The sequence below is a fragment of the Haemorhous mexicanus genome, chromosome 23 (genome assembly GCF_027477595.1).
Source record: "Haemorhous mexicanus isolate bHaeMex1 chromosome 23, bHaeMex1.pri, whole genome shotgun sequence".
Taxonomy (NCBI): domain Eukaryota; kingdom Metazoa; phylum Chordata; class Aves; order Passeriformes; family Fringillidae; genus Haemorhous; species Haemorhous mexicanus.
The window spans coordinates 5,107,725-5,122,664 of NC_082363.1; the positions used below are offsets into that span (position 1 = coordinate 5,107,725).

Sequence of the window (14,940 nt, forward strand, 5' to 3'; positions counted from 1 at the left end):
ACAATCGCCCCATTATCACAGCTTTCTTGTCCCGTGGATTTTTTATCCTTTCCCTCCGGGGCTAATAAGGAGAAAGGCTCCAGCGAGAGGAGGGCTCCTACTCAAGGCTTCAGCTCGGACTGAAACCCTCCCGATCTCCGGGGAAGGGCCATTATCCCGAATGTGGGACACCATCATTTGATCACCATGAATGACTTTTTGAAGCGAGGCCATTCATCAGTTGTGTAATGGGGTTTTTAGCTCAAAGACCCGGCTTTCAAGTAATTTCTGCTCCCAGGGTCCCCTGGAGCTGAACCATCTGACCGCTATCACTGGGCAGTTCACTCGCTCTGGCTCTGGTTGTGAAAGGAAATATGTTTGACATTTTCCATCAGCTCACCGATGCCCCATCATCCCAACACTTTCTCCCACCCTGGAATATCTCACTCCTCTCTGTGCAAGCATCCCATCCCTTCAGTGGGATGTGGTGTGCCTGCTGGGGAGGCTCTGTCCAGCTCTGGGTCCCTCACAACAAGAGAAACATTGAGAGGCTGAAACATTTCCAGAGAAGGGCACGGAGCTGGAGAAGTCCTGTGAGGAGAGGCTGAAGGAGCTGGGGGGGCTCAGCCTGGAGAAAAGGAGGTTCAGGGGGGACCTCTGGCTCTGCACAACTCCCTGACAGGATGACAACAAGAAACAGCCTCAAGTTGTGCTGGGGGAGGTTCAGGTTGGATATGAAGAAGAATTTTTTAATGGACAAGGTGCTCAGGCCTTGGCAGGGGCTGCCCAGGGAGGTTTGGAGTCCTCATCCCTGGAGGTGTCCAAGGAAGGCCTGGATGTGGCACTCAGTGCTCTGTTCTGGGTGGCAAGGTGGGGATCGGACTGAACTGGATGGTCTTGTAGATCTTTTCCAACCTTAATCATTCTGTGATTCCATGATTCTGACCTCAGCAGCAAGTGGGGTGGCCATCATTTAATTTTTGAAGCTCTTTTGAATATTAGAAACCACACACACACACAACATCAGACCCCAGAGGTACCACAGAGCAGCAAAGCCAGACAGTGACACACCAATGTCCCATGACTGGGGACGTTCTCCATGGTTATTCCATGAAAAGAAGCTCACGGGACCACTGCTTATAAAAGCACACAGGTTTATTGCATATCAATCTCATGTATAAATTCATTGTAGCATTGGAAAGATTACATTTGGTATACATTCCTATTCTACAGCATTAACCTCAAAATCAGCTTTTTCTATTCATTATTTTAAAGGAATTTCTCTACACAAGTACATTTGTCTTTTATCACAAGCATCAAAATGAAATTTGTAAAATTGCCTTTTTTTTTTTAATTATTTTCTACACTTCATATCTTTTATTTCATTATGCTCCCAACAAAGCGATTCCATATTAATTAATAACTGCCAACACTTTTTCTTTCTTCCTTGGCAGTTCAAGGCTTCGAGCCTCGGACGCAAAATCTAATCACATATACAATAAGTGCATCTACGGAATTTTTTCTTTTTAATAAAAATTTCACAAACGGACACAATAATGACTGCTAAACACAAGTCATGCACAGTTTACTTATAAACATAACAGAAGCAATATACAATCAAGAATGATATGGAACAAGCACCATCCTCTTTCTCAATGTTTTTTAAACATTATATGAAAACCAGACATTTACAATTGATTTAAAAAAACACTATACAGGTCTAAAGGAAAAAAAAATCCAACCTAAATCATATCTGTATTGTAACAATGGGAAAAGGAATGACATAGGATGCACAGATTTATGATTCTTGCAAGCACAATATATATATGTTTTAAATTACATCTTCTGCAGGCTGGAAATGACATCAGGGCAAAACATCTCTTGCTTTGAAGAGAGCAATGAGAATGTAAAATACACTGAGAATTACTTTCAGAATTACTTTGTTCACATGTGAATTGCACATTTGGAAAATCAAAGCTGCCTTTTTTTTCTTTTTCGTTCTTTTTTTTTTTTTTTTTTTAATTTTTTTAAATGTTTTTTTTTAAATTTTATTTTTAAATTTCTTCTTCCAAAGTGGTAATAAGAATTAATGACAGAAGAAAGAGAAAAAAAGAACCTCGGAATCATTCAAGAACGTTTTAGTCACAGTTTCACTCAACACTACGGAGAAGTTTCATGGCTTTGTGAGAACACTACTGACCACCAGCGAGGAGCAGAGGCTTTTGCCCTTGTGTTGCCAGCACTGACCCGAGCGACGCCGCTCCTGCCCTTGGGGACAGCGCTGTCCCCAAGGGTCAGGATCCCCCCAAAAAGGGGCAGGGTCCCCCGCCTCCCACCACACACACACACACACACAGTACAGCACGTAAAAACCGAGTGGGAATTCAGCAGATTGGCCTGGCCGGGGGGCACGGGGGGCTCACGATCCAGTGCTTCGATGCTCAGCGCCAAACTCGTTCACCTCATTGTGCAAGTGCTTCCAAAAGGCTCCGTGTGCACCACAGCAGCGAGGAGCTGCTCCCAAGGGCAGCCACTGAGGGCCTAAGTGCTGATTGGGGAGGGGGAAAAAGCTTCCTCTGGCTGTGTGAGGGAGGACAGGAGCCCAGCAGGGTGTTTGTCCTGGAATCAGCCGAGCACACCTGCTGGTGTTTGCTCAGCCCCCTTTGGGTTTGGGGTCCCACACATTGATGTCCCCGTGGTGCCTGGCGAGGCATGGCCTGCTGGCCTGGGACACCTTGGAAAGGCACCCAGAGCAGCCTGAGCACCAGAGAGAACATCCCTGGGAAGAACCCAGCGAACCAGTGGGAGAACTGGGTGCCTCAACGTGTCCTGCAGGACCTGGCACCTCAGCACATCCTGTGGGACAACCTCAGCTCATCCCACTGGAGAGCTCCCAGCTGGCTGCACCAGCCACAGTGATCACAGCAGGACCAGCCTCCAGCTCTGAGCTAGTGGGAAGCAGGGAATGCACAGACACGAGACCCACATCCTCCTCCCTGGCCAGCTCAGGCAGGAAAGTCCAGCCCTGGCCAAAGTGAGGGCCCTTCACAGAGCACCAACTCCTCAGCCCTGCACAGCCCCCAGCCCCACCTGACCACTCCAAAAATCCCCAGGGCTTCTCCTCCTCTCTGTGCTGTTGCAGCTGTGAAAATACTTTAAATAAATAGATCCTACACAAAGCTCTGGGTTTAAACCACACCTGGAGCAGTGCCCTGGCTACTGGACACACCACAGCCACTTCCCATCCCTGCCACCCTCACCTGTCCTGGATCCCAGCGTGTCCGTGGGGCTGGACACCACAGCTCCATGTCTCACCAAAGCTCCCAGAGCTTCCCCAGCACTGGGAAGCCAGCAGTGCTCTGCTAGCAGAACATCCTGGACACAAACCTCTCAGGAAGCAGCCTTGAAAAGGTGAGATTCTCTGCTAAAGCAGCAAAATGGAACCTCCACACCTGCTGTGAGCTGCAGCATGTCCCAAGTGCAATCCAATGAAAGGTAGAGGTTAACAGAAGTTCAGTGAGGCTTCCTGTTTCTTTTTCTTAATGAGAAAAACTGAAACTTGTAATCAGTGCTACATTAGAGGAGTCAGGAGATCCTACAACACAAGCTAGAGAAAAGGGGGAGAAACTGAATTGGGAAATATGAAAAAAAAAATCATTATTTTAAACCCTCTATTTTTAATGTCCTCAATCCCTGGCTGGATAATACCTGGCTGGATAATACCTCCTTGGCCAGGGGCCCTCAGGAGATCCATGGAGAGCCAGGATGAGCCTGGGGAGGGGGACAGTGACAGTGTGAGCTCAGTCAGAGCAAGGACCTGACCAACTGCTTCTGGAGAAATGACACAACAGGCAGCAGGGCTAAGAGTGGGATGGAGAAACCATAAATACCCCGAATAAATCCCCACAGTAACACTTGCATTCCTTAGTATTGGCCCACATTTTGGGGTCCAGCTCAGTGCCACTCCCTCGGCTGCTCTGACACCTCCCTGTGCTGTGGAGTGCAATGCTGACCTGCCCTGAGGTTTCTTCAAGGGTGAACAAACCATGGTCAGAGCACACAAACCCTCACTGCTGCCCACAGGTCCTGTTCCAGCACGGCAGAGAGATGCTCAGACGCGTGGTTTGCTCTGAGCAGCTGCCAGGAGTCCTGGAGCTGCAGCTGGAATGGGACAGGATGGATCCATCCCCAAGTTTAAGGTTGTTCCTATGTTCTCCTGGAGCAAGGCCATCGAGGCAGAGCATCTCCACTGGCCTCCTCCTCCTCCTGTGCTGCTCCCAACCACTGGAACCTTCCTCTAATGGCCCAGGAGGGAGCCTGGCAAGGCAAAGGGGAGCTGAGGGATGATTGTCTGGAGAGGAGCAGCACCACTGGCAGCACTGACTGGGCTCATTTGGCACATGGACAAAATCTTCCTGCTCCCTGCTCACCCAGCATCCAACCTCAGCAGCACCATTTTGGTCCTTCACTACACACTCATGTTAACAGGATTTCTTCACAAGAACGATAGCTAATGTAAAAAAAATACTGTTAAGGAAGAAATAAAATAAGAAAGGAATTAGCCCAAAATGACAAGTTCTATACAGATTAAAATAAATTCCATCAGGAAAAGAAACAATTCTTTTATTATTTTCAGTTGGCCCCTGTGGGAATAATTTAAAGGCCAAGTGCCTGGGCAGGGCTGTGCTGCAGCCTGTGGGGATGGGGATGGGATGGGATGGGATGGGATGGGGATGGGGATGGGGATGGGGATGGGGATGGGATGGGATGGGGATGGGATGGGATGGGACAGGGCTGTCCCTCTCCTCCACAGAGCCAGGATTCCCCCAGCAGAGTTGGCTCTCCTACCCAGGAGCTTTGTGCAAATACGTGAAGCAGCTCGCTCACACCGCCTGGTGCTCTCAGAGCCTTGGGCACTTTCACAGGATGTTGTGGAAAACCAAAAAGGGGAGGGTGAATTTTCTTGGGAAAACACACTGCTAATTTACCTTTTGTTCCCTCTGTACCAAAGCCACCCTGGATGCTTTCCTTTGGGGCACTCTGAGGCTCCCCAAAATCAGCCTCACGTGTGCTCCTGGGTGCAAAGCTGACTTGCAAAGATGTCACACCCAGCTCTGACTCTGCTTTGCTCAGGGAGCTGGTTCCGTTGTTTTGGCCTGCTGGAATGAGGCTTCCCACACTAGACTGGCTTAGAACCCTCCATCTGCCCTTTTCCATGGCTTTCCTAACCATTCCAAAAAGGAATGTCAACTCCAAATTCCCTGCTCCAACAGCAGATGGGAATTGCAGTGGAGAACAGCACAAAGCCCACAGGATTTGTGGAGGCTGCTGTGTATCAGTAGACAAGATGAGGTTTGGAAGTGATTGGAAATCACTCATAAAATCTCTATGAGAAGTTTTAGAGTCAGAGAGACAGCTGGATTCTTATCTCTGTGCTCTGCACCCTTCAGGCTGCTGGAGCACAGAAATGTTCATCTTTCTACTTAAATTACAGGCCAAGCAGCAGCAGGTGGCACAGAGGGAAAAACCAGGCCAAAACAACGGTGTGAATCAGAGATCTGTGCCACAGATACCACCAGCACAGGGTGATGTCACCCTGAAACCCTGACACATGAGCAGACGTGTCTGAGCTGCCCTGGGTTTGCCCAGCACACATTTCCTTATGCACAACCAGGGAAGGCTTTGCCCTGTGACCTCTCTGCTCGGGCAAATCCAAGCATTTCCAGGAGCTCCACCAGCCTGGCTCTGTCCCAGGCACTCCCAGCCCGTGCTGGCCTCACAGGAACCAGGAGGGGCAGGGAGCTCTCCCAGCCTTGCTCGGGGCACATCCATGTCCATGTGACACATCTGTCAGCCCAGCCTCAGCACTGTTGCAGCCTGGGAGCTGCATGTGGCTCACGATGACTGCAGGCAACATGGCCTCACCTTGGAGGAGCTTTGCACTGTGCCAGTGTTTGCTGGGAGCAAAGGACTGGATGGTGTTTCTGTGGGAGTGCAGAATTCTTTGGGGGGGTCATTTAACTGGGTTGAATTTGTCTTTCTCTGTCAAAACTCCAGTGGCTGTGTCACAGTTGCACCAGGGACAGGTCACACCTGGCTCTCATTCCTTGGTGCTTCACCATTCAGCTGGAAAAGAAGGAAATGCTGCCCTGTGGTTCCAAGCTGTCATTCCTGCTCAGGCTGTGCTGGCTCAGTGGCACTGGTTTGGAAGGTTGGAAGGGCCAATCTTTGATTGCACTGTTGCAATTCGTGTCTTGCTCATGCTGTTCCTACAGGCTGTGAAATCCTGGGGCTGCTTCAGGGCTATCCAGTTTGGGAGAGGTTCATTGTGATAAATTAGAAAGGAAAACTCTAGAGAGATAAAAATGCAGGACGTGTAGGTCAGATGTGACAGGTTTCCTTCTCAGCCCAAAGTCCAGACGACTCCCTGAGGCCCTCTCATCCATCTTCTGCTCGCTGGGATTTTGCTGGGATGGCTGCAGCACCACCACTGCCTCACCTGGGCTCTGGCCAGTGCCTTGTGGACCTCTCAGAGGTGGTTGATGGGGTTAAAGGTCCCCGACTCTGAAGCTGCTCCTGCCATGTCCAGCCAAGCCCCCAGAGAGTTCTGGGAGGACGTGTGGAGGGGAGCGTTCTCAGACAGGGACAGCATCATTGCATAAGCCTGGGGAGAGAGGGGTGCAAGGGCGTGATGAGAACACAGCGTGGAGGAACCCTGTGTAAAACACAGCACCACCCAACCCTGCCCACCTGGGCCAGCAGCATCCTCTGGGCTGGGCTCAACTCACATCCATCCACCTCTCAAAAAAACCCAGATTTGTCTTGGTTTATAGGGAGAGTCAGAGCATCATTCCCACTGGTTTTCACAGGACTGAACCCATCCTGCACTGCCTGTGCTCAGTCACAAACCTCCACATGATTCCAGGCTCTGCTCCCAGGGGAAAGCAGCTTTAACTGGGGTTTGTTATTAAAAAACCACATCCCCAGAGATCAGTGAGGCTGGGCTGGGCAGCAGTGCCCTGCATAAGCCTGGGGGAGAGAAGGATGCAAGGGCACACAGGATGGAGGAACGCTGTGTAAAACACAGCACCACCCAACCCTGCCCACCTGGGCCAGCAGCATCCTCTGTGCTGGGCTCAACTCACATCCACACTCTGGGATGGCACCCACCTCTCAAAAAACCCAGATTTGTCTTGGTTTATAGGGACAGTCAGGAGAGACCACCATTCCCACTGATTTTCACAGGACTGAACCCATCCTGCACTGCCTGTGCTCAATCACAAACCTCCACATGATTCCAGGCTCTGCTCCCAGGGGAAAGCAGCTGCTGCTGGGGCTTGTTAATAAAAAACCACATCCCCAGAGATCAGTGAGGCTGGGCAATGGGGCAGCAGTGCCCAGTGGGAAGTGGTGAGCAGCTGCTCATCCTGCCTGGCATGGCCCTCTAGTGATGCCAGCGTGGATATTTAGGGATGTGGAATTCTCTTTGGCATGACCAGTGTGCTCAGGGTGGGTTTATTGCTGCAGTGAAACCCTTGAAGGTGTCTGGTGAGAGAAATGCAGTGAGATTTGTTTGTCCTCTAACAAACTGCTGGTTCCTTGGAACCTGGCTGCTCTCCCTCCACCAGGACACAAGATTTGCCTCACCCACCTCTCTGTGCCCTTTCTCAGCCCACACGAGTGATGTGAGGGCTCAGGCAGATATCACCTCATACAGCAGAGGGGAAAACCAATGTCACTGTCACCCATGGCCTGAAAACGAGGAGGACACAGTCCCCACCCTCCCCACCTCTGTGGCCTAGGGAAGAAGTACAGTTTTTGGGTTTTGTGGACACACACACTTCTAAAATTGCTTAAAGCTAAGCCAAAGGAGTGCTGTGCTGCTCACACCAAGGTTTTATATTACCTGCCAAAAGATGGGTCAAATTATCTAAGTTGCTTATTGTGATTCCAGTGTAAAACAGAGTCAAAAATCAAAAATACCTTCTCCCATCCAAGCACAGGCTGTACCAGGGTGGTACATTGGAAAAGAGCAAGCTGCTCCCAAAGAGTTAGTGCATTTGGGATGTTAGTGACAGGACACAGGGGAGAGTCAGGCAAGTGGCTTGTGTTTAAATGGGTGTTACCCCAAAAAATGCTGAGCACTGTCTTCCAGCAGCCCCTCCCCAGCCTCACTACTGGCACCCTCTATGAAGGAGGAAAAAACATTTCCCAAGTTTTGGATTATGCTAATTCAAAAATCATGTTCTGCGTGGTGGCTACACTAACCTACTGCTCTGCTGGGCATTTGAAATAGATTTTGGGATAAATTCTGTTGCTTTAGGGTCAGAAAGGGCCCCTGAGGTGAGAGCTGTACTCATCCCCCAGCAGGGGCTGTGTCCTCTCTCCAGCCCAGCCTCCTGAGGTAACTTCACTGAACAGTTCTTTTGTGAGAATCCTCGTGGAGGGATCAAGAGATCAACTCCATAAACCCAGACTGGGTATTGTGGCTAATGAAAATCAGAAAGCACACACAGACCTGCCCCAAACCTTTAGATTTCTCTCAGAGCTCCAGTGATTCTGAGATGCCATTCTGATGGTTTTTGGTGAGTTTAAACTGGTCTGGCTCACAGGGTTGGGATTTTTCATTTCCATTTTCTGGTTTACTTTTAGAAATCAAGGATATAAACAAGGATTCCCTCTAGACATGCTGGGTTGCAAGTCCTGGATATATTCTTGTCTTTCACACCTGTTTTAATCAAACCCAAGGGCACTTTGTTGCTGTTTCTGCAGACCAAACCTCAGTGGTTACCTCCAGAAGAGCCACCCCAAAGTATAAATAAATAAGGAGTTATAAAAACATTTATACAGACAGATAAAAACACACAAATGCCTCTCTCTTCCTGTACAGCTCCATTCTCACTGCACAGGCTGAGATAAATCCATCCAAAGGTGATGCCCACTCCCTTCCTCCTCTATTTCCATTTAGTCGCAACAAGACACATTCATGTGTGTCCTAGAATTCCTGATGGAAAGGGGGAATAACCTTCTGGAAGGGGAAAATAACCCACTGGAAAGGGGGAATAACCTTCTGGAAGAGGAAAATAACCCACTGGAAAGGGAAAATAACCCTTGGTTGGAGGAGGCCAGCTGCTCCCTAATCCTGCTGTACACGCTGGTGGCAAGCTAGGAAAACGTTCTGGATATACCCACCTGGTTTTTAGCCTGCCTGTACAGAGTCTGTTTTATTGCCTCAGAGTCTAAGGTGGAATTAAACACATCTTTAACTTCAAACGCTTCCTCGGCCGCTTTGCGGAGATCCAGCCCCTTCCCAAAATTCGGCATCTGCTCCAAATCTAACAGGCCGGCTTCGTCCTCCTCAACACACCTGTACCAATGACCAGGGGAAGGGGTGACCTGTGTTAGCTCGTCTGGCCCACAGCCTGCATGCACCACCCACGGGGGCTCACCAGCCACATGCGTGAAGGGATGGACAGACGGACACGGACACGGCATGGGATGGGGAGGAGTGAGGAGGAAGTGGTGTGGCAGGCAAGGGCCTGCAATGCCTCCCTGGCAGTCAGCAGCCTAAGATGGGAAATGCCATGTCATGACTGGACCTAAGAAATCCCTTTTTCCACCTTCAGACCCTTGCTTATCTCTCTGTATGACTACAGGTCACATTCCCCTCGACCCCTACTATCAGACAATTCCTAAAAATCCTGTACTCTATCTAAAGGGTATCTAAAAATATACTCCTATACCCTATATAACTCCTATACCCTATATAAAGGGTTTATAAAGATATACTCCTATACCCTATATAAATCCTATACTCTAAATAACTCCTATACCCTATATCCTATATAACTCCTATACTCCTATACAACTCCTATACCTTATATAACTGCTATACCCTATATAACTCCTATACTCTATATAAGTCCTATACAACTCCTATACTCCTATACCCTATATAACTCCTATATTCTCTATAACTCCTATATGCCTACATCCTATATAACTGCTATACCCTATATAACTCCTCTACCCTATATAACTCCTAAATCCTATATAACTCCTCTACCCTATATAACTCCTAAATCCTATATAACTCCTATACCCTATATAACTCCTAAATCCTATATAACTCCTATACCCTACATAACTCCTATACCCTACATAACTCCTATACCCCTATATCCTATATAACTCCTATACCCCTATATCCTATATAACTCCTAAATCCTATATAAAGGGTATATAAAGAGCTACTTTTGCCCAGCTCAGCAGAAGAGCTGTCCCTGAGACCTTTGCAGAAGATGCTCCTGTGGAACCTCACACAGCTTTCTCCTCTCTCTCCCTGTGTCTGCCCAAAGCAAGCTGAAGAGCTGAATTAAAAATGAGCTGATTATCACTGAAGAGCAGATCTCACTAAGGGCTGAGCTTGCTAAGGTAGCCTGCAGCTCTGGAGCCTACCTGAGGGGCCCAGACAGGTCATGCTTAATTGGACTGCTCTGTCTTGGGCACCCACATTAGCCAGGTCAGGGGGACCCCAAAATGCCAGAATTGCCTCAAAGTGGAAAGCAACAAGCAGCAGGTTCTGCCTGAGGTTTGTGTCACCACATTTCTCTTCACAGAGAAAAGCAAGGCACGACTTCCCAAGAATATTTCTGGGATTCAAATTCTCTGAACCTCAGAAAAAGGAAAAACAATTCTTATCTCAATTGCTGCTCCTGTGTTTGTTCACAAGTGGAATGCATCGTGGAAGATTGTTTACCTGAAGGGAATTGATAATTGGATTCTGGTGTGAGTGTTTTGATTCCCTGACCAATTGGATCCTGGTGTGTGTTGGGACTGTGGGCTGACAGTCACGAGATGCTGTGCACTTGGAGTGCTTGGCAGATTCAGTTTAGATGTAATGTAATATAATGTAATATAATATAGAATAATATAGTATATAATAAAGTAATTAATTAGCCTTTGGTGGCAGCTCTGCACCAAAACCAGTGGTGCTTTTCAAGCTGGGGAAGGCATCACTTGGTGTTGTGTGGCTTGTGCTGGGAGTACCCCCAGAATCTGGGGCAAGCTGCAGCAGAAAGAGAGCTGAGCCTCTGCTGTGTGCAACAATCTTTCATTTTGAAGGTGTTCAGACATGGCTTGATCTTGGGGGAAAAATCCTTCAGTTTTTACAGAACAGTGGGATCTGGTTTGGGTTGGGAGGGACCTTAAAGATCATCTCATTTTATCCTCTGCTATGGGCTGTCCCAGGGTGCTCCAAGCCCTGTCCAGCCTGGCCATGGGCTCTTCCAGGGATCCAGGGGCAGCCACAGCTTCTCTGGGCACCCTGTGCCAGGGCTTCCCCACCCTCACAGGGAAGGATTTTCCTTGAAGATCAGACCTATATCTCTCCTCTTTCAGTGTAAATCCATTCTCCCTGCTCTGTCACTCCAGGCCCTTGGGAAGAGTTCTCCCTTCATATTTCCAGCAGCTTCCTTCAGGCACTGGAAGGTCACCTTGGTGCCTTTTCTCCTCCAGGCTGACCAATCCCAGCTCCCTCAGCCTTTCCTGCCAGCAGAGCTGCTCCATCCCTCTGATTATCCTGGGGCCTCCTCTGGACTCTCTGCAGCAGCTCCATGTCCTGCCTGTGCTGGAACCCCAGGGCTGGAGGCAGCTCTGCAGGTGGGGTCTCACCTGGGCAGGGCAGAGGGACAGAAGCCCCTTTTTGCCAGAGCTCCAAGAACATTTTGCTCTGACTCAAAGGGCCACAGCAGCACCAAAGGTGTTGCCCAGATGCCTCTTCCCTTGCCCTGACCAGAGTTCTGGAGATAAAAATGACATCTGCTGAGCTGTGGTACCCTGAAAACTCTGGGTTTTGTGTCTGTTCTCCTCCAGATTCCTCTTCCCTTGCCCAAAACAGACTTTTGGAGAGAAATGACATCTGATGAGCTGTGATACCCTGAAAACTCTGGGTTTTGTGTCTGTTCTCCTGTTTAGACTCCTCAAGCCTTGGATATCATTCCAGCCTCTCCTTGCAGTCCACTTGTCTCGTGTCTCCCCCCAGAATGATGAAATGAAATCTGGAGTGAAGGTTTGGATCCAACCAGAGGCATGGCATGGCTTGGAGAACAAACCCACAGCACTCATGATGCACCACAGACACGGGCAGGGGGCTGAGCCCCTCAGGAATGGCCCCCTCACCTTCGGGTGTGGTCAAAGCTCATGGTGAGAGACGTGGGCTCCTCATCCTCCTCATCCTCGAACGCTCCCCGGGGCTCCGCCGTGGGCGACGCTGTCTCGTCCTGGGACTTCCCAGTCAGGCTGTCATCATCTTCCTCTTCCAGTTCTTCGTCCTCATCGTCCACATCTTCTGTCTTCTCGTTTGCCAGTCCGTGGCACTGGGAATTGCCATCAATATCCTGGATTTCTGGCCTGAAATGTTTGGTTGAAGGGCAGGGAGGAGAAGAAGAAGAAGAAAGAGAAGGGAAAAAAAAAAAAAGGCAAATGTTTAAGTCGTGTATTTCCACTGGGATGCAAGAATTTGATAATGTTATATACAGATATGAACACAGAGACACATTTATACACATGTACATATTATTTCAAATGGTACAAAGAAGAAAGCCAATATGCTTCAGGCATTTAAAAATCACCCTTCACTGTTCCCAAGGGCCAATGAGCATGTTGAGAATGCACCAACCCCAAGGCTTTTTGAACTACAAAAATTGATTTAAATGCTGGTTTTTCATCTCTTAAAATTAACATTCATGGGACAAGAAGCCTTCCTCCTTCTCTGGGCTCTGTCCATTTGAGCAAAGAGCAGGAGGAAGCTTCTTCCAGCCAGCCTGAATTCCCTCTTTATTACTCTGTTGTCCATGCCAGTCCTGTCAGCAGATAATTTTATTTCCTTGCCTACCTTTTATCTGCTAAAGCTGACGCTTGATTCATCTCGCTGTTGGCAATAAAATTTCTGATTTCTGAGAAATAGGAATCCTCTTTTTCATCTAAAAGTGCATGGTTGTCTGATTCCGAGTTGGGGGAGGAGGCGCTGGTCCCGAGGTGGTTGGTGATGACTCCGGAGTGCTGGCTCACTGTGGGGCAGGAGCAACAACAGGAGAGACAACAGGAGACTCCATCAGGTGCTGGCAAGGCCAGGGTTATGGAGAAACATGAAGTAAGAATGTTCTCAACAGCCCTCTCACTTTATACTGATGGTTTAATACTCAAGAGGAAAGTCATGGAGCAAAGATCCCAGAGAAGATTGTGTTTTCCAGACCAAAGTACAGGTGATATTTAGCATTTATGGACAGTACACACAATTTAACAACCAGGGCAAAGCTGGTTTTACCTACAACTTTTCCATAATATTTTTACTCATTCTGGGAAATCACTTGGCTTCATCACAGCAATTCCTTCCTTTCACTTTTTTTATGTTAAAACAAATCCTATTTGTCTTGAACTTCCAAGAAAACCCTACAAACAACCCTACAAACTCATCCTTTGGGGGACAGTGCATTCCAGGGAGGCTTCCCAAGGGCCTGGAGTCTCCTCTTTCCAGAGATCCCCAGAGTGTTTCCTACCTGGAATGTTCTAGCAAAGGTCCCAGAGGAAGATTGTGTTTTCCAGACCAAAGTACAGGTGATATTTAGCATTTATGGACAGTACACACAATTTAACAACCAGGGCAGAGCTGTTTGCCTACAACTTTTCCATAATGTTTTTACCCATGCTGGGAAATCACTTCACAGCAATTCCTTCCTTTCATTTTTTTATGTCAAAACCTATTTATCCTCCTGAACTTCCAAAAAAACTCTACAAACTACCCTACAAACTCATCCTCTGGGGGACAGTGCATTCCAGGGAGGCTCCACAAGGACCAGGACCGTGGAGTCTCCTCTCTCCAGTGGTGCCCAGGTGTTTTCTTACCTGGAACGTTCTCGTGCTCGTGCTTCTTCAGGTGCCTGTCGAGGTTGGTCTGCTGCCCGAAGCACCTGTTGCACAGGTGGCACTTGAATGGCTTCTCCTTGTTGTGGATGTTCCTGACGTGCCTCTGCAGGTTGGAGGAAATGCTGAATGACCTGTCACAGTATTTACACCTGGAAAACAACAGCAAAGGGTGCAACGTGAGAAAAAAACCAAAAAACCCCCCCCCCAAAAAAAAGAAAGAGAAAAATCTGATTATCAAAACCCCAGGAAATGCTGGTCTATAAATCTTTAGCCAGGAGTAAAGATTGTGCTGGAGGAAGCACAAAGCATTCATCATCCCAGACAAATCTGATATTATTGTTACTCAAGGAGCACAAAGAAAGGATTAGGATTAATTAGGAAGTGAGTGGCCCAAACAAATAAGAGTTTGAAACAAAATAATTACTTTTCCATGCATGGGGGTAGGAATTGAGAGAGGTGGATTTATTCCTTCCACTTTTTTTGAGAGGAATCAGGTGAAATATGGCTGAGGAGGGAGGAAAAGGAAGACAGAAGAAGAAAGAAGGGAGGTGAAATGTATAAAATAGTTATTAACTGGCAAATCCCTGCATGACAGTTAGCTGGACACAGAAAATTCTGGCTTTATTTGTGAAATTCCTTGTGGTACTGGACATGCAGGGATTACAGCATGGCTTTAAAGGTAATTATAACTGTTCTTATAGCAAAACAGCTCCTAAGAAATCCACCATCCTTTCCAAACAGGGTAAGATTTACTCCTTGGAGTGAATATCTGCTCTGTGATGAAAAGCTGGAAGGCAAGGAGCCAAGCCAGGATGTTCAGGGGCGCTGCTGAGTGAAGAGATGTTCCCTCTCAGCTCACTCTCTGCAGGACCCACGGCAGATGGGCTGGGGGCTTCTTCAAAGCCACCACGCCCCTTTTTTTGGGTTGAGATTCCCTCCAAATAAATGGGAATTGCTCGGGGTGGTGGTGTGAGGGCTCCCAGCTCCCAGCGCAGAGCGGGAGCCGCTGATGGACTCAAGGTGGCAGCTCCGAGC

At 48.2% G+C, this 14,940-nt stretch overlaps 1 protein-coding gene across 3 annotated transcripts in view; it reads right to left on the bottom strand.

Annotated features, from left to right (window-relative positions):
- Positions 1-1,116: 1,116 nt before the first annotated feature.
- PRDM16 (PR/SET domain 16) overlaps positions 1,117-14,940 on the bottom strand; it is a 320,553-nt gene continuing 306,729 nt past the window's right edge. For 2 of the 3 annotated variants that reach the window (XM_059866706.1, XM_059866705.1), the window contains exons 13-17: positions 13,885-14,054; positions 12,875-13,049; positions 12,160-12,390; positions 9,172-9,346; positions 1,117-6,643 (exon numbers count right to left, since the gene is read on the bottom strand). In XM_059866706.1, the coding sequence (XP_059722689.1) occupies positions 6,509-6,643; positions 9,172-9,346; positions 12,160-12,390; positions 12,875-13,049; positions 13,885-14,054 (886 nt within the window). In that variant the 3' untranslated portion in view covers positions 1,117-6,508. The remainder of the gene's footprint in view (positions 6,644-9,171; positions 9,347-12,159; positions 12,391-12,874; positions 13,050-13,884; positions 14,055-14,940) is intronic. The other variant, XM_059866707.1, reaches the window with a different exon arrangement.